We start from the raw sequence: 25,669 nt of genomic DNA, 5'->3' as shown, positions 1-25,669 counted from the left end.
GACAAGCTGTGGATGCAACAGCCATACAGACACATACAGAACAAATCACGGAGACACCAGCTGCACTAGCAAGCCACTTAAATGGCACGCTCTTGGCAACAGAACACATGCATGAGAGAAGGAGTTTATGCTGAATAACTTCAATAACAAGTAAAAGTGGAAATGCCCCACCCTCATTCACCACACAGTGGGGTTTCATGTGTACTGGGGCCAGCAGAGTAGCACAAACCATGGCTTGCTGGGAGAATCTGGGGTATCGGTAGAACCTCCCAAATAGAATCTTGCAGGAAAGGACTGTTAGGTTACAAATATAATACAATCCGTCAGATCAATTTCCTTCTATTCTAAAATATTATCTTAGCGCACTTTTTTCATTTTGCAGTAGAGGAGGAGTGATGAAAAGAAGCTCTATTAGAGATTAGGCTCAAACCGGCCAGTATCTGAGCTGCATCAGTGACTGGTTAAGTCACACAGTGAGCAGAATATACAGACATGTCTGGCACGTCTTCCAAGATGGAAAGTGGAAGTTTGTTTTCTAATGGAAGTTCTGCAGCAGACATCTAACATCCATTTCCGCTGATAACGTGCCGGTGCCATTTTAACTTGTGCCAGTTCAGAATGGACCACAACAGACCCCTCCGCAGCATGGTTCAGAACTGCAGGCAAACACATAGGACTTTTTTCCTCATCATACCCAAAATAGGCTTCTTGAGATATTTGTAAATACAGCCTCAGGAGGAGTCTGTTCGTGATAGCTAACAAAAGTAAACTCCAAGCATAAAGGGAAAAACCGCAGAAGGGGAAAAAAGAAGGGAGGCGTGGAGGAAGACTTAAAATGAGAATATTTACACCTGTTTTAATCTAAGAAAATGTGGAATCCGTTGGTAGGAACATGGAGATTTCACTCTTTGTGCTAACAATTAAAACGGGGTGGCATAATATATAGGAATCAACGTACCTACAGATGTCACAATCCACTTCACATAAAGAATATACTCTGTTTGCAAGACCAAGTGAACCACGTTATTTTTGCAAATCGAAGAGAACCATAAAAAGTAAGTATGATAAGCAAAAGAAAAACTGAGGGAATAAAAAGCCCTTACTTTGGCTTCTCTGATTTTCCTAAACTTTGATGTCAAACCAGACAGTACCACTGGCTTCGCTGCCTTACAATGAAGTGAGACAGACTGACTAGACCACTTAAACCCACGAAACGCACTGCACAACTACAGTCCCAGCTGGGAAAGGTGGCATCTGGAACATTCCCTGTCCTGCAGGACCTCCCTGGCAGTCATCAAGCCCAGTACTTAGCAACTGCCAAACACTGAAGTTACGTTTCTGGAACGAGCAGTCTTGCTTCCCCTCTTCCCAAGGGCCAAACCTTTAGAGCACAGTCATTCCTCAAAATTTATCTAACAATGCTGCATATGCTACTCCCCAAAACAACATGACGACTCAATTGGCTTCACAGGCCACGACCAAGGGCAAAAATTCTGTGTTGCTTTTCTCAAGGTATCGGTACAGAAACAGAGTGTTGTAACAGCACAGTCAAAACACGATTTCAGCAAACTAGCTTATACCATAGGGAGAAAATTTTTAATTATTGCTTTATACAGAAAAAACATTTTGGGTGGTCTTTACTCTCACATTCTGGTTTGATAATTGTTTTTATGAATTGATTTCAATTAGCTAGTTATTCCCCTCATCTTACTTTGAAGCTAATTCAAATTCCCTGGAGAATTCCCTCTTCAAATTAAAATACTCAGAGCTAATTATTTAGCACCTTTAAGTTTCAAACTGTTCTTCCAACATCTTTGTGGAAAATAAACAACTACTTCATGGTAAGAACATACCACAGCCAGGTCAAGCGACTTATGGCCACTGGTCACCTGGAGCTTAACACGACATTAAAAAGGAATACTTGTCTAGCTGACAAATCTAATGACCTAATGATAACAGAGTAGGAATTTTTGAATTTGCCTGATCTCAGGTCACATCTCATGCTGTCACCCAAACCTCTGAATTAATCATCACCTACTATAGCAACTTTGGACTGAGGTTCAAAACCCAATTTTTCCTTCTTAGAAATAGGAGCACAAGTGGCCAGTAATCAGATGCACTTCTTAAACAACTATTTTATTTAGAAACTAAGCACTGAGGGTGGTGGTCAACATAACAAGGTCTTAAGCAACTGTTTTGAGATTTCCTCACAACATCTGTGTGATACATCTGGATCTGTATCCATATTCTCTATCCATATCCTCAACTGTCTCAAATTAAATGGACACACTCATGCAAGTAAGTCCACTACCACGTACAGGTCTTCAGTAACTCCATGAACACGTCAACAACAAATTATAAAATGGCTGTATATCAGTATTCCCAGATTACACAAAAGCCATGTGCCCTTCTATATCACAACATTATCAAACTCTATCAATTTGCCAAATTTCCTCTCAGTTGAATACTGTTAATAATTCACTGAAACCTCAGAATCTCATGAACAAATGCTCAGAAGCCCAAAAAAGCTTTGCTCCAGAGCTTCATTCTAACGCTTTTAATTATTTAATTCATCACCTTCTGCTCTAAGTGACACTACTTTGGGACATAGTTCTCTGCAGCGATATCTAAGACTTGCTTCAATTCTGTGCCAGCACAATTATTCTTTTAGATTAAGATTTATTTATGGGATACTAATGCAAAAAAAAAAAATGGGAAAAAGACATCTCCTTTAGGAGAATGTCTCTTGAAACGTCTCTGGCCTCCCTGGTGCAATTGCTAATGTCCATGACTAGACCAGTACAGATGCCTGCTTTGACCATATTTTTAGATTTAAGCAGTGAATTTCACTACCTTACTCCGGGGAGCACTTTGTAACAAACAAGCAGATAATTTGTCCAACTTTCTCTAGTGTTTGAACAATAGGTAGACAGGACGATCTTTTTGCATTTTTAAGAAAATTCTTCCCAAAAAAGGGGGGCATAAGGGAATCAGACTGTGTTCTATCAGACATTCTTTCAACAATTAAGAAATATTAAATATCGTCGTAAGTGTTTATCCAACATCGTGAAGAGGATTTCCCCACCTCAAATTCAGAGGTAGAATGCCTATATCGTTTTCAAAGCAGGCAGTACATTAAAAACTACTTCTTGTCCATGAATCTGGCTTCCACATAATCATTAAGGTCCTGAAATACGGCTCTCTAGGGCACCCATATCCACCTGCTCCTGCACACGAACCTTGCATCAACTCTTTTGCAGGCAGCAATTTTAGATACTAGTTCCAAGCACCATGGAGAAGTCAAAACATCTTTTGAAGAGGTTGTACCTGAGTGTCTCAGTTTGTCACAAAAGCCTCAGGTAAAACCTGAGATTTCAAGCCATTAAATGACACTTGTAGCAATGTAAACATAACAAACATAACTTTTCTTTCAAAAGTTTTCTGAACCATGTGAATGTGTTTCCTTTCTTCTCAAATACGTCTTGTTATGCTAAATATCATGTTAATATTAATGAAACAACAGACTCCTCAAAAAAATGGATAAAAGTATCCAAGGCAAAGCGGCACATGAGAACAGCACTTGTTTTCTAAGAATGCACACAAGTATGGCTGTATTACTCACCTCAATTTTATCTGTTTTTGCATCTCCCCAGTAAAGCTTGTCTTTTTCAAGATCCAGTGCCAAGCCATTAGGCCAACCTAGGGACGTATTAACCAGAACTCGCCTTTCTGAGCCATCCAAATAAGCGCATTCTATCTTTGGACTTTCACCCCAGTCGGTCCAATACATGTACCTGTAAAAAAACGAGGGGAAACATTCAATGCACATAACGTACAAGATGAAAAAGTGTCAAATCTGTCCTGCTTTTGGAAGAACTTACTAACTTTCTGCTTCCCGAACTGGAGCAAACAAGCCAACTCAAACTGTAATGAGCAATGACAATATAAAGTTTGAGCACTAAATAAATTAAACTATTAAAAATGTGCAGTGGCCCGACCCTTTCATAGTTATGATAACACTGAAGAAGCAAAGAAATTTCAACCAAACACACAATGTACAGGTTCACTGAAGAACACTATATTTAGAAGTCACATTTTATACACACGGTATCAAAGGGATAAAGCATGGTAAAGCCAGTTATTTCCAGAACATTTGACCAATAATACACACATAATCTCACAATTTGCAGATTTTCAGTTTCAGGAGGCCATAAACTGGATCCAAATACTATCACAGGGCTATCAAAAACCACAAAACTTACCCCATGACAGGATTGAGCACTATTGCTCGAGGTTCATCTAGGTTTTCTGAGATAAGGATCTTTCTTGATGTTCCATTCAACCGGGTCACTTCAATGCGGTCTGTTCCAGTATCGGTCCAGTAGAGGTTCCTCGCCACCCAATCCACAGCAATACCATCTGGATGGTTGATTTCCGTGGTTACCAGAGTCTGTGCTCCAGAGCCATCAAGGTAAGCCCGACGAATTGCCCGGACATCATCATCAGTCCAGTAAATGTAGCCTTCCACAGGATCATAGTCTATGGCAATTGCATGTCTGATATTGTCTATCTGGAGAATAATGTCAGTGAAATCTGGCATGTCCAGGGATATTCTCCTCAAGTCAGTCCTTCTAGCAAGCAGCAAGACTTCTTCAGCACCTGGGGAGAAAACCATTCATGGTATCATTTCCTTTACTACTGATGCGAACACTTCAATACAGCACAGCAGGCTGTGAACTGCCACTGCCACTATAATAATAAGAGATTTCTTTAAAATAAGGACATCAAACTTTCACTGAAATATAAACTTGTCCAAGCAGGAAGTTATTCCTAATCAGTTCTTCTCACCTAGCTACTTGTGCTGGCACTCTTATCTCACAATGACAGCCTCCTAAACCAATATGGAACATGCCAATCTCTAGCTTAAAAAAAAAAATAAAAATTGGTGGGGATAGGTCCAAATATTTCATCACATTATGTAGAATTCCTCAGCTCAGCCAAACTTCCCACTAGCTGTATCAGTGCATTAGACATGGTTTTCACACACAAGCTCTCCATAATAAATGACAAGGGCTAACAGAAGACTTGAGTATTTTGTAAACAAATTACATTAATGATTTGCTCCAGACGGCCCAACAAGAAAGCAAGTTGCAACTGCAGCAAGTAATTATCATCTGGCCAGAGTTGAGGCAAAACTAATTCTAAGGCAATAGGATTGTTTCTTGTTCTTTTCTCTCCTCTATTCTTCCTCCCCACTGCAAAGTTTCGCTGCTTGCGGAGAGGGTGCCAGACAACAACCTGGAGCACATTTCAAAGACAAATGGCATCTTCAGTGTCATTTTTCTGGCAACTTCTTTTATCAGTATAAAACCAGGACACACAGTAAAACATCCAGTTTCGTAGCACATTTCCCCCACATTCACCCATGCACGCTTCAGCACAAATAGAGCAATATGAGTATGTGTCTTTTTCCTACTCTGTACTAAATCAATGCTCACAGAATCACAGAATCATTCAGGTTGGAAAAGACCCTCGGGATCATCAAGTCCAACCATCAGCCCGACTCTACAAAGTTCTCCCCTACCCCACATCCCCCAACAGCTCATCCAAACGACCCTTAAACACACCCAGGGATGGGGACTCCACCCCCTCCCTGGGCAGCCTATTCCACTCTCTGACCATTCTTTCTGGGAAAAATTCTTTCCTCATGTCCAGTCTGAACCTCCCCTGTTGCAGTTTAAAGCCGTTCCCTCTTGTTCTGTCACTAATCACCTGTGAGAAGAGACCAGCACCAACCTCTCTACAACGTCCTTTCAGGGAGCTGTAGAGAGTGATGAGGTCTCCCCTCAGCCTTCTCCTCCTCACACTGAACAGTCCCAGCTCCTTCAATCTCTCCTCACAGGATTTATTCTCCAGGCCCTTCCCCAGCTCGTTGCCCTCCTCTGCCCTCACTCCAGCACCTCGAGATCTCTCTCGTACTGAGGTGCCCAAAACTGGACACAACACTCCAGGTGTGGCCTCACCAGTGCAGAGCACAGGGGAAGTGTTGAGTACTTTGAAAACTGACAAGGAGTTTTTATCGGTTAGCAACACTGAAAAACTAGAAATCAAACAAAAGTCACTTGTCCCATTTCATCCAGACCAGCAAACAACAAAAGGAGGTGTTAACTTCCAGTTCCCACCAACAGCCCAGACTGAATGAAAATGGCCAACACGGGACATAGCTTTTGAGCCTACTAAGAATAACGGAAATTCAAATCCTCATGAAAATATTATTCTAGAAATAATTCACACCTAGGCATGCATATGGGGTTCTGGAGACTGAGAAGTTGAATCTGTTGCACATCAAAACAAAATTCACGGTCACTGTGCTGCTATTTGCTTTTGGGTTTGGAAGTCAGACCTTAGTCTCCAAATAGTATCTCAGAAGCTCTGAAAAGAAACAGTGCTCAGGCTGCAAATATATAGTAAAATGATCTGGAAAAGCAGTGTTGTAACATCACCCAAACAAGTTTGCTACACAACGTGAAGGACACGGTTTGATGTGCACTTTGAACTACCTCAAGTCACCACAGCTCCTGAATAAAGTGGCACTGTCCTTCTCCTTGCCATGGGCTGCTCGTTCTCACTTCTACATTACGCTTTCTCGCACGCAAGCACAGCACGGCTGTGTGTTGCAAACCACGCTAAAGAGCTGATCCAAACAACAAATAACTCAACAGATATAAAGCCATCAGCCCAAGTTAACAACCAGACTGGTTCACTGCAGAGCTCCACAAACACGTGTGCTGCCACGGGGCGGGACTCCAGCAAGAGTGCTTCTTCCAGCAGCGTTAGCTGACAAGGTTTGGTAACTACAGCATCAGTTGCACCAACAAACTTTGAGGGAAGGCTTGGGTAGAAAGAAAGCAACAATAACTCAGAGCTCAAAAACCACGTAAAGAAAAGGGAGGAGGGAAAGCCCATACATTGACAGCAAAGCAAGAGAGATGTCTACCATCAAATTTCCTTAATACAGATTTTCTAACTTCAAAGGTTGCAAAATAAAACCAGGTTTTCAGGAAGAGTGTATCTTATGCTTGAAACTTCTGCTCACTTCTCTGGACATAGCAAAACTAGTAACCTGTTGCCCAAGTTAAGAAGGGAACAGCCCCAGGTGACCAGACAACTTGTAAGGCATCCTTCCTCCACTTGCCCCCTTAGGTAAGCACAGCAACAGTTTTTCACTTTTGAAAGTTTCCTCTCTGTTAAGGGAACAACTTGCATCAGTAATGCTTAGAAGGCACTGCTAGCAAAACCATTCATTTTCAGAAGATTTATGAATCTCCTGGATTTTAGTACCTTTACTAAATAAAAATAACGGGATACCTAAAACAGTATTTGATATTACGCTCTAAAATGCTGGTTTACTTCCTGAACAGTGAAGAATCAATCATCTGATCAACTGTTTTCTTAAAAGAGACCACTGTGGACAGAAGTCCAATATACAGCTTATACCTCCTCTTCTACCATGCTCCTTTACTAGATGTATATTCCAACAAATCATCTTTGAAAGATTAACTACATATAATGGCAAACAACACGAACGAAAGGCGACACTGTCAGCTACTTCACTGTATACTTCAGAGTACATCAAATGCAAGACAGTTCCCAGACAGTTATTTTAAAAAGCTATCTGGGAACAAAAGCAATCCCCAGTCTGTGATGCTGTTCTTGCTCTCTACATCAAGGATTACCCCAGGAACAGTAGTCTCAGGGCTACGCTGACATCTCCACATTGGAGAACAAATCAAAACCAAGACAATATGGAGAGAATCAACTTTAAGCAGAAAGGGAGGATCTCCAAAATAATAAAAGGGTTTGTATTCAAAACTGGTCTATGCAGTGTTAAAAATGGTATTTTTATGGAGCCTGTTCAAAAAGAAAGGCTTTTAGATCTCTTGTTTCATAACTTGTGTTGACATTTAATAGAAGTACTTAACTGGTATCAAGTCCCATGGTGCTAAGCATGAAACATACTTAGGTTTTTCTGACATTACCATCTCCAAAAAATTTAGTGTCATTGGACACCGGTTTGTCCAGCACATGTTAGCTTGACAACAGGAGAAATGAAAATGAACCTAGGTCATATCATATACGGACCAATATTACCTCCACATTACCTCTGACAGGTTGTCTACCACCAAACAGTGTCTTTACAGGGAAAATTTCCCGAAGGTCTTATTTCTTAACACATTTAAACACACAGAAAACATTTGATTTTCTAATGCAAATTAAAATTACACCTTAATATCCAAAGGGGAAAAAAAATATCACTGTTAGAGAGTGCCCCTGCAAACCAGGACACTGATATCTGCAAGCGCAGAGGTTGGAGAACAACCTACAACAGCACAGCCACTACAGCAGAAACAAATACCTCATCTAACCAAGTTTTATATCTTGCTTCTATGTTTCTGAAATATTTCACTTACGGGAGTCAAATTAAAACCTCCTGTTTAGTGAAAGTTAAATAAAAATTCAGGCCTCAAAACTCAACATGGAAAGGGGGATGCATCTGGTCATCCAAGTGCTCTACAAGCACAGAAGAATTTTAAATTATAAATTAATTTTATTTTAGCTCAACTGCCTCAAAAAGTGGTCAGCGCTGAAGCTGTTCAGCCACCCACAGCGCTCTGAGCTTCATATCCATCTTAACTTCTGAATTTCTACTATATTAATGTGTCTGCAACCATAATCTTAATATTAAAGTATGAGTAGTGTGAAGCAGAGAAGCATCAAATACATGCCTAGCAACTGATAACACAGCAATTACCAATATTACATGTATTTCTAAGGCAACCAACATTACAAGCATGGGAACAGACAGATAAGAATCACATGCATATGTTTTGCCTCTTCATACAACTGATTGCAGTTTCACCTTAGTTCACTGTGAGCAAGGTCAGAGCTGAATGTACCAGAGGAAGGAACTGTCACTCTAAGGCCCAAATTATGCCTAGAGATGCTGGCTAGACAACAGGCTGAAAGACACTGGTAACAGCCCCCCTAAAATTCACAAGTAAAACCAAAAGAGTCTTCAGTTCCTTCACAGCAGCAACGAGCAGACTCAGTTTTATCTCATCAGCTCTGTCCTATCTTCACCTGTGCATATGATCACACATTCACGTGCATACTAAATAGTATTTTGACCAGCACCAGGACAGCCAGGACTCCTTGAATCAACAATTACAGAACAAATACAACCTCCTGCAAAGGGAAGAAAACAATCCTGTTCCTGACATATCCAACTGTTCCGGCTTTTTCTGTAGGCAAACACTACTGTAGAAATATTCCCAACCTCAGTTCTGTCCCACGGACATATATACAGCTAAAAACGAACAGGGAGAAGAAAACTTTTCTCTGCTGACCTAGCGGACCAGAAAAAAAAATAAAAAATCTTCACTTCAGCAGTTGACAACCAGGACAGTTTATTGGTAGTTGAACCGGATGCTTCTTGGGAAATTCTTCTAATTTCTGAAATACCTCTAACTGAGCCTTATGGGAAAAAGAAATAATAAGAGCAATAAGCTACTTGGCCGATTTAAAGTTCTGGCTGCTTGGCAATTTATACTGTAGACAGATTTAAAATTAAGTCAAACCATTACACAACAAGACCCTTGACAGACATGCATCTACAACTCTGGACATTAAAAAACCATGTGAGCAGAGAAAATGTTATCACAGTATATCTCATTATGTTCCACCCCCCGCTCGAAAGTTGGTAAAAGATCACTATCGTGGGTAATTTTTGATAGGTGCAAAAATCCTGGCTTTCATTACAGCACGGTTTAAAATCACAGTGTTGGTTTATAACCGTATTTGCCCCTATTAACAAATTTCTGCTAGAGAAAAAAGAGTTGGCAGCAGGCTCTGAGCACACACTAAGAGATGAGAACTTGACATTGGTTCTCTCTAAAGACCTGGACAAACATGCTTGTCTGGCTCATTAGTTTTATCTGTATCATGGAGGTATTTTGATTATTAATGTCGGTAGGAATGTTTTCAAGGCTGCAGAAGTGTTTTGCTGTGACTTGCCTAGCGTTATCCTAGATACCCTAGAACCTGCCTAATACATTACAGCTAGCTATTTACCAAGTGCTAAAGTGCTATGGCATTTATTTAATTAAATTCATCTTCAAAAACCTCTCTCACCGCAGTCACTTTTGTAACCACATGATTAAGAGATTCCCAGCAGAACTGCTAACTATTATAACATGGTCATATATAACACCATACAATGAACAAAAGCCTTTTTTGGGGGGAGCAGGAATGCAAGCTATTCCAACAGCACAATTCAGCGACCAAACCTTCAGCAGCAGTTTATGTAAAGTCCTCCATGCACACCATAGAGCAGGAAAACAAAAGGAATTATGTCTCTCTAAAGTTTCCATTTAGAAAGCATTTCAAAAGACGCAAGTTCAAATTGTCGTTTTATTTTCCAACTGGTTTAAACTTTAAACTCTCTTATTTTTTTCTCTTTTTTTATTCAGCTGAAGCTTTCTGCAGTCCTTCCACAGAACTTTTCAGTAGGTCTAATATCCATAAAAGCCAATGAACTGTCCTGGTTAACATGCATAACAGTATCTGAATTTAAAAAACAAACAGAACAGAGAACAAAATAATACCATTCAAGGCAGTTATTTCTCACTCCCTGAAGATTATATTCTCCCTCTGCAATCAAGAAATCCTATAGAAAGAGGTTAAGAGACTTTTTTTTTTTTTGCTCATACATGTGACATTTTTCCCCCATACCCAGTAATCAATTATTTTTAATATCCATGCTAGGAATAGTGTTTGCTTTGATTTGGTTGGTTTGTGCTCTCATTATTAGAAATTCATGCTTCAGTGCTGGAAATGGCAACTGTATTCTATTTGCAAAATTAACTGCAATCAGAGCTGACAGCAGTGAAGCCGGCCATCTCACCAGCTTGACAAGAGCCTTTTTTCTTCTTCCCTTGGCTCACTTCACATTTGACAAGTGACAAGACATCTATAATACAGTAACAAATGCTCCAATTTATTCACCCAACCTAAACAAATGTAGACTGCAGTGGCTGCCTCTGCTAATCTACGCCAGAAAACGCCATGCTATTCCTTTCCCATTTGTCTGTCTGCTAATTAGGCTAGAACAATGCTCCATTGTGGGACTCTTCCCCCAGTTTTATGTATGTGCATGTGCATGCATCTGCATGTACAGACTCAGTCTGTTTACAGGCAACTTTGGAAATCTCTGTATTTGTGGGGGGAAAAAAAAAAATGAGATAAACCGTAAAAATGGGAAAGCTTTTAGCTCTTCTCCAAAGAACAAAATAGTAAGCACTTTTTGAAAAGAGTGTGTTAGAAGTACTTTGACTGTAGGCAACTCTTTCACAAGCTGTTTGATTACAGCTATCTCAGCACTCTTGATAAACTAAAAAAAAATTTATTAGAAAAGCAAGGGATTTTGCTACTTGCTGCAATACAGCGAATTACCTGGCAAAGTTTTAGTGTATGGCAAAAAGGAGGGGGAGGATGGGGGCGGAATATGGGAGTGGGAGAAAACATCATTCTTGTGTATGGACTGTATGAAAACAGGCAGTGTTGCCACGCTATTTAATAAGCTTTACAATATTTAAAACAATTACAACATCTTGCACAAGGGTTTGGCATTAGATGCTCTTCACACCACAGGAAAAATGATGCAATGAAACTCACTACGAGACCTTTAAATCAACAACACTGTATAAAACTCCATCCCAGCTATTCAACTTCCACAGAAAATAAAAATATTTAAGGAGTTGAAACAAACTCTGGTAATACCTAGAAATAAATGGAAAGTCTTTTTATATATTCTCCTTGGATACCTTAACATAGCCAGCTGCAACATGAACAGCACTACGCATCCCAGGTCAGGTCTTTATTTCTCTTCCAGTCTGAGAGGGAGAGAAGAGCACTGCTTCACACTGTGTGATGGCAACGGGCTGGGAAAAGCTGGCCATGTGCTCTCCTACTTGACACTGCGGACGGGGGAGAACATGCAACGCACATCAGGTTTCCCATTTTAAAACAGAAGAGTTGTGTGCGGTGAGAGCATGCAACCAGCAAAGCAGAAACAGGAAAGGTTTCTTTGAAAGAATGTTTTGAGTGCCCACATTCAGACAGGACTTGATTGAAATGAAAGGTAAGTAGGCATAAGGAAAACTAACACTTGTGACAAAGAAAGGAAATACCAGAGCACTCACATAACTCAGAAATTACATCATATCTGTCTGCACGTTACAGTGAAAAGCTATTGTCTGCTGTTTCTTCCCTTATCTCAGTAGCAGACCTCTAACAGTTACTTTGCCTGGACCAGAAAAAACCCCTACAGTTCAGAGTTTTAACACATTCATACAGCCACGAAAAAAACCCCACAAACAGAATATTATTTAAACTGTACAGCTGGTAAGATCATCAGCACAAAACAGCTGACTAAGACAAAAGTAACGTTTCATCCAAAGAAAGCTTTGCAGTACAGAAGTCATAGTTACCCTACTCTTAATTTAGGACTGAGCTCCTGTGAGACACCTTAAGTTTGTACATACCCAGTACTACACTTGCAAGCACAAAGCTTTGTAAAGTTACTACTGACGGAGGAGTAGATAACTCTTATGAAGACTTAACTCAAAACAGCATTAGTATAACAGTCATAACTGCACTGGTAGTAACCAGAATCAAAGATCAGCATAATTGTCTGGCTAAGCAAAGAATTATGCAGAGGTTTCATCCAAGCACCTCAACAACTAAGTCTTACCCCCCCACCCCGAGGTCTGTTTATACTATACGTGATTTAAAGAAGGAGAAGAGAAAGTTGCAAATGTGAAGTGGTAAATCTGAATGTTGGCTTACAGTATCACAGTCCCAGCTTCTACTTTTTATTAACAAAAAAATGAACATCCCTTTGCACGGAATTCTTAATAACAGTTCATCACAAGCCATAGGAAAAAGGATGGGCCAAGAAAAAGTCTGTCAGAAATCCCCACCACTACAAAAAAAGGGTACAGTCTTAGGATGCTGGTATTTCCTTCCAAAGCATGGTTTTAAAGTTTAAATGGACCTATTCTCTGCTGGAGATACACAACCCCAACGGCTCAGAGTTAGGAATCACTGACGTTAGAAGTGACAGCCATTTTACCATCTAGTTAAACAGTTTTGATGGCGACACCTTCAAATACAGATGATGATCAAGAATTCATTACAACCCAACAAGATACATAACTAATTTTTTGTTTTAAATACTGAACATAAATACACTTCCAATAGTTTTTCTACAATCCCACTTCTGTTGACTTCTAAACCCAGATGTTTCCCACTCACCAAGAGACTCTAGAACACATTAGTTTCTCTGCACTGCTGTCCTCCTTTACACGAACAGAAATAAATACTTCACATCCCCTTGGCCCTCTCTGAGGTTGACAGCTGTATAATGCTTTGAAGTTTAAGCATTATTTATTATGTTCCAAGGATGATGGAGCCAGAAAATTCAATTCTGAGCTAACACAATCATCTGTCAAAGTGTAAACACCATGGAAAAAAGTCATAAACAAGTATAAATTAGGGTTTGCAAATCTAGGGAGTGTCTCAAGCTCACTGTTGCTATATTGATGCAGTAAAATAGAGTTTGGCCACCTAATGTTTGAAGAGGCAGTCAAGCTACAGCAGCTTAACAAGTTACCACTGCGTCTTGGTAACTTTGCATGTGGATGTACCTAGCCCATGGTGAACACAAGATAACAGAGTTTACCCAGAAACCTTTTCAGTGCAGACCCAGGGTGTTTTTCTCCTGCAGCATAAAACCAGAATCAATCCAGACACTAAACAGCGCTGAAAAGGGACAGTGTTGCTTTTTCCTTTATACACACACAACCCCTAACCCCAGGCAGAATGAGCTAGTTACCACCTCTAACCAGACAATGTTTCAGAGTCATGGAATGTGGTCCTCAATCTGAAACATGCACCAAAGCCTGAGAAGAGAGTTTCATTCACTAGCTTGGGAAAACCACTGACAACAAAGCTAGAAGATGATATGGCAGACCTTCCAGAATGGTCCTCGCTCCCCCCCAGGTTTCTTCCTCCTTACAGCACGTTTCTAATGAAATTATAAACAAGGCCATTTCCATACGAGGCTATTTAATTTCATCGCTACACAAAGTACTCCCCACTTAGGAGGATAAAAGTTGTTATGACTAGAAAGTAATGTAATCCCTTCATACAGATCAAATAAAATCATAAACATACTAACAAAAGCAAGGGGAAAAGACTCAAAACAAACACTATCTACACATGAATGAAAAAAAAAAAAAACACTCATGAAATTTTTATGAAATGGAAATAGAAGAGGTAGATTTTCTCGATTGTCAGGTACCCATTGCTGGACACTACAACCTTTTCTGGTGTACTGCAAAGGTACTTCAGTGAAATATAGTTCCAGATAATACTATTTCTTACTGAGTAAATAACACCCTAGCACATTGTTCTAGTGCTAAAGAATCAATAGGATGTGTTTGGAGTAAGTAATATAACACGGGTCCAGATGCAGCGAGTAAAATGCTACTTTCTCACTCAACCCACTGAATCTCATTTTCATAGCCTGGAATCAGGATAACTTTTCACCTTGCAGGAATGACCATAGACTACTTGTACATTTGTTCTATTATCCAAACTTTCCCTCTCATCTGGTGCAAAACCCACAGGTGTTTTCAGTAGATCATCTGCTGGCTGGAGGGAAGACACCACTACGATTAGGGAACTAATGTGGCTGCAAACATTGAGGGAGATGTCAATGACACAAATCCCTCCTTCAGAGAAGTAATCTTTAAGAAGCCCCATCTCAGCCTAACAAAGGAAAAACATGAGATCGACAATTCCTTGATAAGCAAAGGGTGCATGATACCCCTTTGGGAGTGCAGTAGGGAGAGGGGAAATGAGTAAGAACTCCTCCAGAACTTCTGGGTAACATCTCCCTATGGTAGTCAGACACCAGGCACAGGACAGAATAACACCTATGAAGTCAAAGCATCTTGCAACCAAAAGATCACGGTTTTCCACATTTCAATCACAGAGTGGACAAGGAGGAGGCAGCTGTCAAGGTTCTAGGTAATAAGGTGAAATAGAGTTTTCCTTTTGTTTATTTTCCTCATGACAAAGAGACTAGGATATGAGTGCTCCTTCCCAGTACAGCCCCAAATCAAATCGAGCATATAATCCAAGTTTATCTACTGATATACAAGATTTCTATTCCAGCATCTTCTGAGTGCTAGAAGACAAGATAGTTATTTTAGGTTATTCACACAATGCCAGCAGAAGCTTTCTCAGCTACCTGAAAGAGATAATTTACAGCAATTATCCAAACAACCAATGTCTCCCTAGCCCTTCCCTTTCACAAAGGGGCTGTTCATCTCTAATTAGCAGTTAATCTACTTAATCAGAAAGTCTGGATTAGTCCATACTGTTTCTCTTTATTAATCGGGAAGACCTGTTAGCAAAGGGATCTTCTGCTCTGCTGGTTAAATCGCATGAGAAGAAATACTCTGCAGTGGAGGGATTTGCCTACCTGCTTGTCTTGCCTGGAGGCTTGGTCACGCAAAGAAACTGATGATTGCTCAGCCAAGGAACTGCAGACACAGAACTTCCAAAATGTATGATGTGCACCAAGAAACACACAGGAGATGAGAAGGAAGGGCCTGAACATTTCTTCCTTCAGTACTTTTCTATCTCCTGCATAAAAACGAGTATGAGCCCTACGCTATCAGCCAGCAGGTTCCAAACCCACTGTTTTCTGTTTTGCGTTGTGAAGAATGGCAAAGAGAAATAAGACACTGGGAATATTACCGAACCCCGACCAACTGCCTCAGCAACAGGATCAAGGATGAATAAGGGAAGCTGACTCTTCAAATGCCTGAAGTCAGCGCCGCCTTCTCAAATTATGAAAATGTAGGGTTTTTTCTGGTGTTCATTTGAGAAAACAGAATCTCCTAGTTCATTTGAGAAATTACCGCTGTCATACCTTCCCAGCAGAAACCCCACAGCTCCCACCACCATAGGAGATTGACTCAACAGCCAAAGCTGTCCCACTTTCAGGCAAATAACAGTTGACTTCAACTGGAGAAATATATCTCTGGTGAGTTGAGGTCAACATGCCATATGTCTTAAATGACCACTTACATTCTGACATACAAGGGGCAAGATTACTGCAAAAGCAGCTGGCTAGTCAAACATCTAGACTGAGATATCTTAAAGGAATCAGATTTCTAGAAAGTACCCACCATCCATTTGAAGGGGGGGAGCAGAAAAGGGAAGAAATTCTCCTCGTTACTGCTCTAAAACAACCAGTCTCCTGCCATTAATTAAGTAGAAGGTTCTGAAAATGAGCAGCTTTTTTAGTTTGACTCATATTATGTATAAAGCTGAAGATATTGCAGCCGCTCTTATGCTGGCTTTAAGAAATGCTCACACTGACGTACGGTAAGAGTTTAATTTCCACATGTCAAGTAGCATGAACTCTCTCTTCTGTAAGGGTAAGATTTGCTGGAGTAAAGAAGTTCCCAACATAACTGAGAATTCAGGCACCTGTTTCAATGTCAAACTTGCCAGCTATGTCAGCAGGCCATGCACAGGTAACCTGTGACATACTAAAAGTACCTGCACTTGAGCATTTATGATACACATATAGTGTATATATATACACAGTTTTCTTTTTTTTTTTTAAAGCATTCGTATCCTAACTTGTAAGCCAGTTTAGCTCAAGACAATAAAGCTGATCCTCCTTCATTCCAGATGATGTAAGGATTTAAAATATAAAACAACAAACACTTTAGGGTTATTAAAAGGCATCAAAAAATACCCATAGAGGATCTTGGATGCAATCCCTGGTCCCAGGGAAACTTATGGGAGCTCTGTGTGATTTCAGTAGGACCAGGTTTTCACTACCATCATGAGATGAACAAGTCACGTTTCAGTGTACTTTACTCAATTTATCAATTCCCCTTGAGATTATCTCTAGTTTAAGAATGAGAAATTAAAACTTGAAAGCGTCTTTTAAAAATCTCACACATTTATGTATTAATATATATAAAAGCACCTCAGAAGAGGAAACCAGAAAGAACCAAGTGTCACTGAAGAAAAAAGACACGTTAACAACCAAAATAGTATCATTTACCCACGTAGGGGACCAAGCAGGCGCTTGCCACTGTACCAGAGCATCTTCTATATCCGTATTCAGCTGCAGTATGTAACAGGTCCTGCCTTTTAGAGGGATGCAGATACCCAGATTTTCTTTATTTCTGCTCTATACTTTTCCCTCTGTCAAATCTTAAAGCAAGTCACTAGCAGGAGTAAAGGTCATCTTGGACATTTACCCTTAACATATTAATCAGCTGAATTTTTTTTTTACACAGCCTTTAGGAAAAGACCCCCGATAGAAGTAATCTATTACTGAGCATTGCAAGCGTCAAGCTTACAAAGCTATCCACAGTATATGGACATTTATTTTTTCCTAGTTCAGTGATAATACCAAGATAAGCAGAAGCCAAGGTACCATTACTATATTGTTGCTTTTGCAGCAAAATTCTTTGTCTTCAGTTATTGCAGAAAATCATTTATGTTTTTATAGCCCTTGCTGGAAATGGTTGTGCTCAGTCTACTTAGAATCACAGAATATCTAGAGTTGGAAGGGACCCATAAGGACCATCTAGTCCAACTCCCTGTTCCTTGCAGGACTACCTAAAACTAAACCATACGACTAAAAGAGTTGTGCAGATGCTCCCTGACTTAGATCTACACTGAGCAATGCTCAGCGTAGTAAAGGAACATACTTGAGTCGGCACTGCCCTTAATTCCAGGCATCTCTCCTTTGTGCAAGCTTCAAATTACCAAGAGCATTTCTCTGAGTGTCTGGCAAACGTCGAGGTCATGGACAGAGAAGAGATACCTCATACAGATGGACATCAAGATCTTACTGGTGTTAAAGATCAGAGCCCGGATTTAGCACATAAGATAGGAGTAGTCTAGCTGTGATGAAAGACTGTTGATGCAGTTTGCCACTAAACAGTTCCCCACTGCCAAATACTTGCTGAAGTTGCACTTGATGTCACATTTGTCATCTACTGTTTGCCTGGCATGCAAATACACCTATTCCTCAACCACCCATATGCCTTCTTACCGAGAGGTCTCTCATTTTGCTTTCAAGTACAAGAAAGGGAACAGACTCATCATCTTCCCCAGCACAAACGGAATGAAGTGTAAATGGAATCGGTGTCAAATGAAATCCCCGAGAGATTTCAGTGCAAACAATGCCTACAGAAATGCACAGAAAGGTTTGGAGTTCTTCTTCAGCAAGCACAAGAAGATTCCTCTCAATGGAAACTTGAATATGGAGAGGAATTTAGACATAACAAGTGTGTATAATGCTGAGGAATGTCAAGATTTATCTGCCACAGGTTGCACAGGAAACAGAGAAATCACCAGCACAGAATGAGCAGATAAAATATTGTCAGGGAACTTCCCTTATGTTAGAGAGTAAAATATATCATGCAAAATTAAAAGGAAGACTGCAGAAATTAGTATCTTCCCCTCCAAGCTCCAGAGAAGATAAAGAAAACAGAGCTACTGTTTGCACAATTGTTGTGGGTTAACCCCAGAGGGCAGCTCAGCTCCACCCAACCACCCACTCACGCCCCAAGTGGGATGGGGGAGAGAATGGGCAGGATAGAAGGGAGAAAACCAATGGTTTGAGATAAAGACAGTTTAATAGGTAAAGCAAAAACCATATGTGCAAGCAAAGCAAAACAAGGCAAAACAATTCACTCCTTCCCATCGGCAGGTGGGTGTTCGGCCGATTCCAGGAAAGCAGGGCTCCATCGCACCTAGCGGTGACTGGGAAGTCAGACAGACGCCATCACTCCAAATGTCCCCCTTTCCTCCTTCTTCACCCCGGCTTTTATTGCTGAGTACAACGCTGTATGGTATGGCACATCCTTTTGGTCAGCTGGGGTCAGCTGTCCCAGCCGTGCCCCCTCCTGACCTCCTGTGCACCCCCAGCCTGCTGGCTGGCAGGGCAGGGTGGCAACAGAGAAGCCTTGACACGGCACAAACACTGTTCAGCACTACGTCAAAAAGTCCCTGTGTTATCAACACTGTCAAAACATAGCACCAATTAACTCCAAAAAAAAATTAACTCCATCCCAGCCAAAACCAGTACAGCAATTTTAGAAATGGATCAAAAACTAATGACACCCAGGCCCTGTGGAATTGCTACAATGAAGTTGCATAATGAATAAAATTCTGTCGCTTTTACTGAAATATTTTATCCATATACTGCATTACACATTCAACGAGAAACAAAAGTAAAATTGGAAAATAGTTTTTTAAACCTTGGGGTACACAGCTTCCAAAGCTGCATGGATCTGGACTAATTCTGACATTGTGTAGCTCTGAGTGCACTTGCTGAAGTTAAAACCATACAATAAAAAAAGAACATTAGCTGAAGTCCTAGTTTATCCTGCTTACTACAGCTCCAGAGCCACAGAGATAAGACAGTAAAAACTTGGGAGGACAAGGTGGGGAGTATTTAAGCTTTCACTCAAAATGTTTTGTGGTATCAGCCATGGATGATATGCTTTAAAATTCTGTCAAATTAATTTTAGTTCATATACAATTGATTTACTTGGTACCGTGATATCAAAAAATGATGTACAATGAGAGCAAAATCTTTTGGGAATGCAACACCAACAGGCAGAGGGGATTTAGGAAGTCAGAGTGACCACTTACAGGGAAATATATCCACTTCTAAGAAAAAATATGAGGCTTTTGGCATTCTTTTAGAAGGCCTGCAGCAATAGCTGTATGCCAGCCACACTGAATACAGCACAGGGAAATTATATATTTTCCAGAAACATAAGAGAACCAAGCTGCTGAATGCTGTTTATAGAAACCAGCTCAATCTTGGAAGGATGCATACAGAAAGCTGTTGTAGTAGAGACTGGGATGAGGGTTTAATCACAATTAGCTAATGAAATATAAACAAACCTCTAGACTTGTTTGAATGTGATTAAACTGAACCACATGGTCAAGTCAAAGAGGGAAGGAAAAAGCAGGGGGAGTCATCCAACATTTTGAGACTGCACGTCCACCTAGCAGAGCAAAAACTGCTCCACGAAAGCAGAACAGGATGGGAAGATCCTGGCTTCATTTTGCCTGGAAATACTCATATTAAGTGGTACAAATCATAGCACAGGTGCACCAGAGCTGTAGTCAGAAACAGGTAAATTCCTATCATTCACTATGCACCAAGGAAAGCAAGAATGAGAAGGATGAGGAGGTGAAGCTGCTCAAAAGAGATGACATGCAGCTATCACCTGAAGACTCTGCCCTGCAAGGTAAGAAAGGTTCAAATTGTTTACGGTTGGACACATGATAGGCTATTTACAAAGCTTTTAATACCTTCAATTAATACCTAATACTTTACAAAGCTACTAATACCTTCATCTTTCTCGCAACACTTCAAACTACTACGAGCCCAACAACAGAGCTCACTAAATCCTAGAAGGGAACAAAAGCACAAAAGGAGAAGGAACAGCTGAAAGAAGCCCTCACAGACTAACAAAAGACTCATGAATCAAAGTAATTCCATTCATAAAGATAAATATCATCCTTAAACAAAGAAAGAAAGAAAAAGAAAAACCTCAGGGTAGTTCTAAGTCAACAAAATTACTGAAAGAAGGTCCCCAAGAGTTTAAAATTTCCACACTTCTGCTCTGCTTTCTAAACTGGCCCTGCTTGTCCATTGCTGATCAAATCAAACTTTGCTTCCCTGAAAATATGCATAGAAGACACATAATTTTTACTTTGGTCTTAAGACTTTGAGTAATTGCATCAGAAAGCATCTAAAGTGAGAAAATGAAGATTAACTAAAGCAGGCTTACAATTTTCTGACTGCATGAATAAAGAGCTAATTAGGTAGAATTACACATCCCTTTTAAATGACTACATCTAAACCTTTGTTCCTTTCTCAAACATCCATTTCTCAAATATTCATGTCATTGCTCAAGCAGGCTTAAAGAAGACTTTCAGACGAAATAAAAACAAATTAAACCCAAAAAAACCAACAAAAAAACCCCTCCACAAATCAAGAAATCCACCTGGTCTAAGAACTGAAGCTCCATTTTGAAATATGAAATTTCAGAGTTGGTGATCCCTGCAAGTTGTTGAGGTACTAAGAGTTACTACTGACTAGGCCACCCTCCACAGGCTCAGACTAGAGCCACCGGGCTCTGACGGGCATTACAAACTGTGACTTCATTATCTTCTACAAAGGCAAGATTGGGTATTTCTTTATAGAACAGGTTGTTAGGCGTTGGAATGGGCTGCCCAGAGAGGTGGTGGAGTCCCCATCCCTGGAGGTGTTTAAGAGTCAGGTCGACATAGCACTGAGGGATCTGGTGTAGTTGGGATCTGTCAGTGCTGGGTTAACGGTTGGACTAGATGATCTTCAAGGTCCTTTCCAACCGAGATGATTCTGTGATTCTGTGGGTTCAGATACCTATCTAAGATCATGTATTTGGACACATCCACCAAGACAGTAGTGGTCGAACACAACCTCTTAAGTAATTCAAAAAATAACAGCTCGAATGCTCACTTTGCTAAGAGTACATGGTCAGATGCAGCTGATTTACTTTCCAAACATATAACCCCTGTGCTTGTTGATATGGGAACTTCAAGAAAGTCCAGAGCATTTTCACAGCCAACAAAAGAAAACAGACTTAATGTCACACATCTGGAGGGAAGCAACACAAAACACCTACCTGCACAAAACAAGTACACATTCCCAGAGAGGAACTTACACTTGATGCCAGTTGCAGTCTATCCATATATTTAGTATCCATCATTAGTGATGGATATCTTCTGTAGAGCTAGTTTTTTAAATTTATTCAGAGCAACTGTTTAGAACCAGAGAGAAAGCAAGAATGAATCAACACCGAAAGCCAAAACTACAGAATAATGAACTATTCTTTTAATCACAGAATCATTCAGGTTGGAAAAGATCCTTGGGATCATCGAGTCCAACCATCAGCCCGACTCTACAAAGTTCTCCCCTACACCACATCCCCCAACAGCTCATCCAAACGATCCTTAAACACACCCAGGAATGGTGACTCCACCCCCTCCCTGGGCAGCCTATTCCACTCTCTGACCACTCTTTCTGTCAAAAATGTTTTCCTCATGTCCAGTCTGAACCTCCCCTGTTGCAGTTTAATACAGACACAGTACCTATCACCTCAGCATATCAACAGTTATGTTTAGAAAAAGTGTAAAAATCCCATTTTGGAGTTTCAATGTATACAGACATAACCCACAGCAAAGCAAATAGTGGCAAACCCTGTCCTTGAATTCATGTTTTCTTAACTACCCAGGCCCATTACCATTCAACACTCTTTGCAAAGAGTTACAGAGCACTCATACCCACACATTACCATTGTAGGTATTCTTCAATATCCAAGAGATCTGAAATCGCCCAAGAGCCTCAGAGCTTTTCTGACAGAGATATACAGTAACATTATATCGTTATACTTGCACCAGTGAACTCCCCACATGGACACAGGTTTTGAGAACAGAATGCTTTTTCTTCTTGCAAAGCCCCAGCAGTATTTGTGTAATTCACTTTTAAAAGCCAAACGTCAAAGAAGCTGATATGCCCAAGTGACATTGTACTTCTGCACTTTGCCCAAGCCAAGAGGGAACAAAATGGAGAGGTGGTCAACACTGTTGCATCCCTAGTTCCTGATACAACTTTACTACAAAGGACTCGTGCAAAGAACAAAAAGTCAGTTCCTTGCAACCAAGGAGTTAATTAATAAGAGGGGAAAGAGAAGCACATGGATGTTGGCATAAGGCAGACAGGACAACAAAAGATGTGGAGCTTGGGAAAGAAATAATCCATAAAACTGAACCAAAAGGCTACATTCTTATGCAAAACCAGATTTCCTGTTCCCATCCCACTTTTCTGCCCTCCTTTGACGAACACCCTTGACGGATTGTCTGGCCGGACAATGAAAAGGTGAAAGCACAGTATAAGCAGTCACTCCTGCTTGTGCTGTCGGCCAAAACGCCAAAAGCGGGCTGACCTTCATTCCCACTGCCAGAAACACGAGGTCAGTATGAACGTCTAAAAGGGTTGTCCTGAACATTCAGAGATGTTTTTTAGAAGCTGTGAAAGGGAAACTTTCCAAAGCTGGAAGGAGGAAAGAGAAAGGTCTTTCAGCAGCTGCAAGAACTACCTTATAAGCTTTTCAACTGCAGCAGGATGAGCTAATAAAGCTGGCCCTTAAACCCTGAAGGTTCAGTGTTCAAATTCTGCTTCAAGTTCACAAATGAAAGGAATCTATTACGCTTGCTTTAGTACTCAGAGGAATCAAGCCACATCAGAAAATGACTGTATTCTTTGACTCATTGAAAACGCATCAGAGACAGGCAGCAGAGTGTCTTTTAGTCTGTTGGCAGAACATTCTCCAGAACCTTGCCTCCTAGTGTCCCACCGCCGTATCAGTGTTAATTGCCTGCTTTTGTAAGATGCATTTTAAAAAGAGGCTTCCTGATCAGTGATAAAACCAAGCTTTCAAAAGCATACTACTAGACTCATTCAACTTACGGATATGAAATATGCATCTAGTTATATTTTCCAATTAAAGCAGACACTCTAGCTATTACACTCTATAAACAGCTTTCTGCTGCTAATACACAAGCCTCTCCTTCTCCTTCTTAGTGACGTGGAACAGCCATCTAGAACATTATTTTCTCTAGCTCAATTATATCAAGCCCCAAACTTTATAAGCCTCTTCGCACAAAGCCCTGCCTCATTTTTTCAAATTAAATAAAATGTCCAAAACACACAAACTAGACCCAGGAAGAAAAAATTCACAATGCAATTTTCTCTTAAGTCCTTCCCCCAGAGCAGCCCAAAGGGAAACAGAGGGGTGATTAATCTTCAGAAATATAGTATTTTTAGTTTAAATCTTAATTTTGTATTTTTCTGTACAGATTATTTCATTATAGAACTAATTGAAGCAGGGGCAACTCACTGGGTTATCTCTAAAATAGTATATGGGCACATGGACGTGGCCTTCAACAATTTTTTAGCACATCTGTGTGCAGAACATGTCTCAAGCGTATTGCTGACTTCGAGGTGCAACTGAAAGGCAACAACTCAGCCACCACTACCGTATCGTTGACCACTACTGGACAACAAATGGGAGGGAGCAAAAGTCTGTCCACAGTCCATTGTCCAAACGGAAAGATGTCCTACAATAGCTTACTTCTAATAAAATTCTTCTGCAATGGGTCCACATACTACTTCATTCCTACACAGAACTGGCAACACAAAATACAGTCAACATTCTCTGATTTCTGATGCAAGGGATTACTTTAGTTGATAAAAATCACCATCTTTGTTAGCTTGGCAGAAGATTTGGGTGCAAAATTTCTGCCATCTTCATCAGGACAAGAGTGACATTTCAGAGTGTCAGGCAGTTCCTCTCAACTCACTTCTTCAAGGCTCAACTTTTAAACGGCAAACCCAAACCAAATCAACACTGTCACTGTAGAAAAGCCAAGCTCCTACCTGATTTGCACGTCCTGCCATCGTCTTCTAGCTGCACACCAGTGGGACAGGCACAGCTGTAGAAGGGGTCTCTTGGAGACAGCAGGCACAGATGGGAGCAACCACCGTTGTTTTCTTCACATGGAGTGTGAACTTCAAGAAACCAAACAGATTTATTTTTATTTTTCTAGAACTCCTAAAGCCCTTTTTTCTCTATGAGGAAGAAATCATAGATCCCAAATGACTAGCACAAACTTAGTGCTAAAAGACAGAGGAACCACAAAAATAAAGTGTTTGATTCCCCCCTCCCCAACATCTTACTGCTAGGGGCACCTAAACTGAGATGCACACAAAAGCTGATTTTGAAAGAGCTGACAGCTCAGCACATTCTCACTCTACAGTTCTTTCAGCGTTTCTAAAGCTGAACACAGCTAAGGGTTTTGGCCATCAGTTACTTTGTGGATGCTGAGTCTGCTAAGCATCATGAAAATGGGAAACAGGGCTTGGAGGATGGTGATGGTGGGGGGTGACCAGTTCTATGAAAGAAAGGAAAACATAGTAATTTGTATAATTCCTACATTACAGTAGCATTGCATATTGGAAACATCTTTTCCTACTGCAAAGCTTTCACAGCAAGACATATCCCTGAATCACCAGGAAATCCAGAGGAGCAACATGTAAAATCAGCAATTTTGAAAACATTAAAAAAAAAAAATTGGGGGCGGGGGGAATGACGGACAGGACAGGGACAGACACATGACAACTGCACGCACCCATCTCATTTACATGGGGAAAAAAACGGCAGCAAGATATGAAACTGTAACCATAAATAATTATGGAGAATATTGCCAGCTATTAAAAAATTATATTGCAAGTTGTGCAAGGTCTCTCCACAATCAATCATAGGTTCAATGAACATCTGAACTGTTTTAATACAAAACCACAAAATTTCTGGTTAATTTGGCTTGTGTTGCTTTCACTGACAGTCACAAAGAGGAAAAAAAGGGAGAGGAAGAAATC

At 40.5% G+C, this 25,669-nt stretch overlaps 1 protein-coding gene across 3 annotated transcripts in view; it reads right to left on the bottom strand.

Annotated features, from left to right (window-relative positions):
* Positions 1 to 25,669, bottom strand: part of LRP5 (LDL receptor related protein 5) — a 167,138-nt gene that overhangs the window by 84,326 nt on the left and 57,143 nt on the right. For all 3 annotated transcript variants that reach the window (XM_074884798.1, XM_074884799.1, XM_074884800.1), the window contains exons 5-7: positions 24,671 to 24,802; positions 4,263 to 4,659; positions 3,623 to 3,794 (exon numbers count right to left, since the gene is read on the bottom strand). In XM_074884798.1, the coding sequence (XP_074740899.1) occupies positions 3,623 to 3,794; positions 4,263 to 4,659; positions 24,671 to 24,802 (701 nt within the window). The remainder of the gene's footprint in view (positions 1 to 3,622; positions 3,795 to 4,262; positions 4,660 to 24,670; positions 24,803 to 25,669) is intronic.

Source organism: Strix uralensis, chromosome 15, assembly GCF_047716275.1.
Source record: "Strix uralensis isolate ZFMK-TIS-50842 chromosome 15, bStrUra1, whole genome shotgun sequence".
In the NCBI taxonomy this organism is placed as follows: Eukaryota; Metazoa; Chordata; class Aves; order Strigiformes; family Strigidae; genus Strix; species Strix uralensis.
Note: the sequence above shows the minus strand (reverse complement) of the source record. Positions and strands in the feature narration are given on the sequence as shown.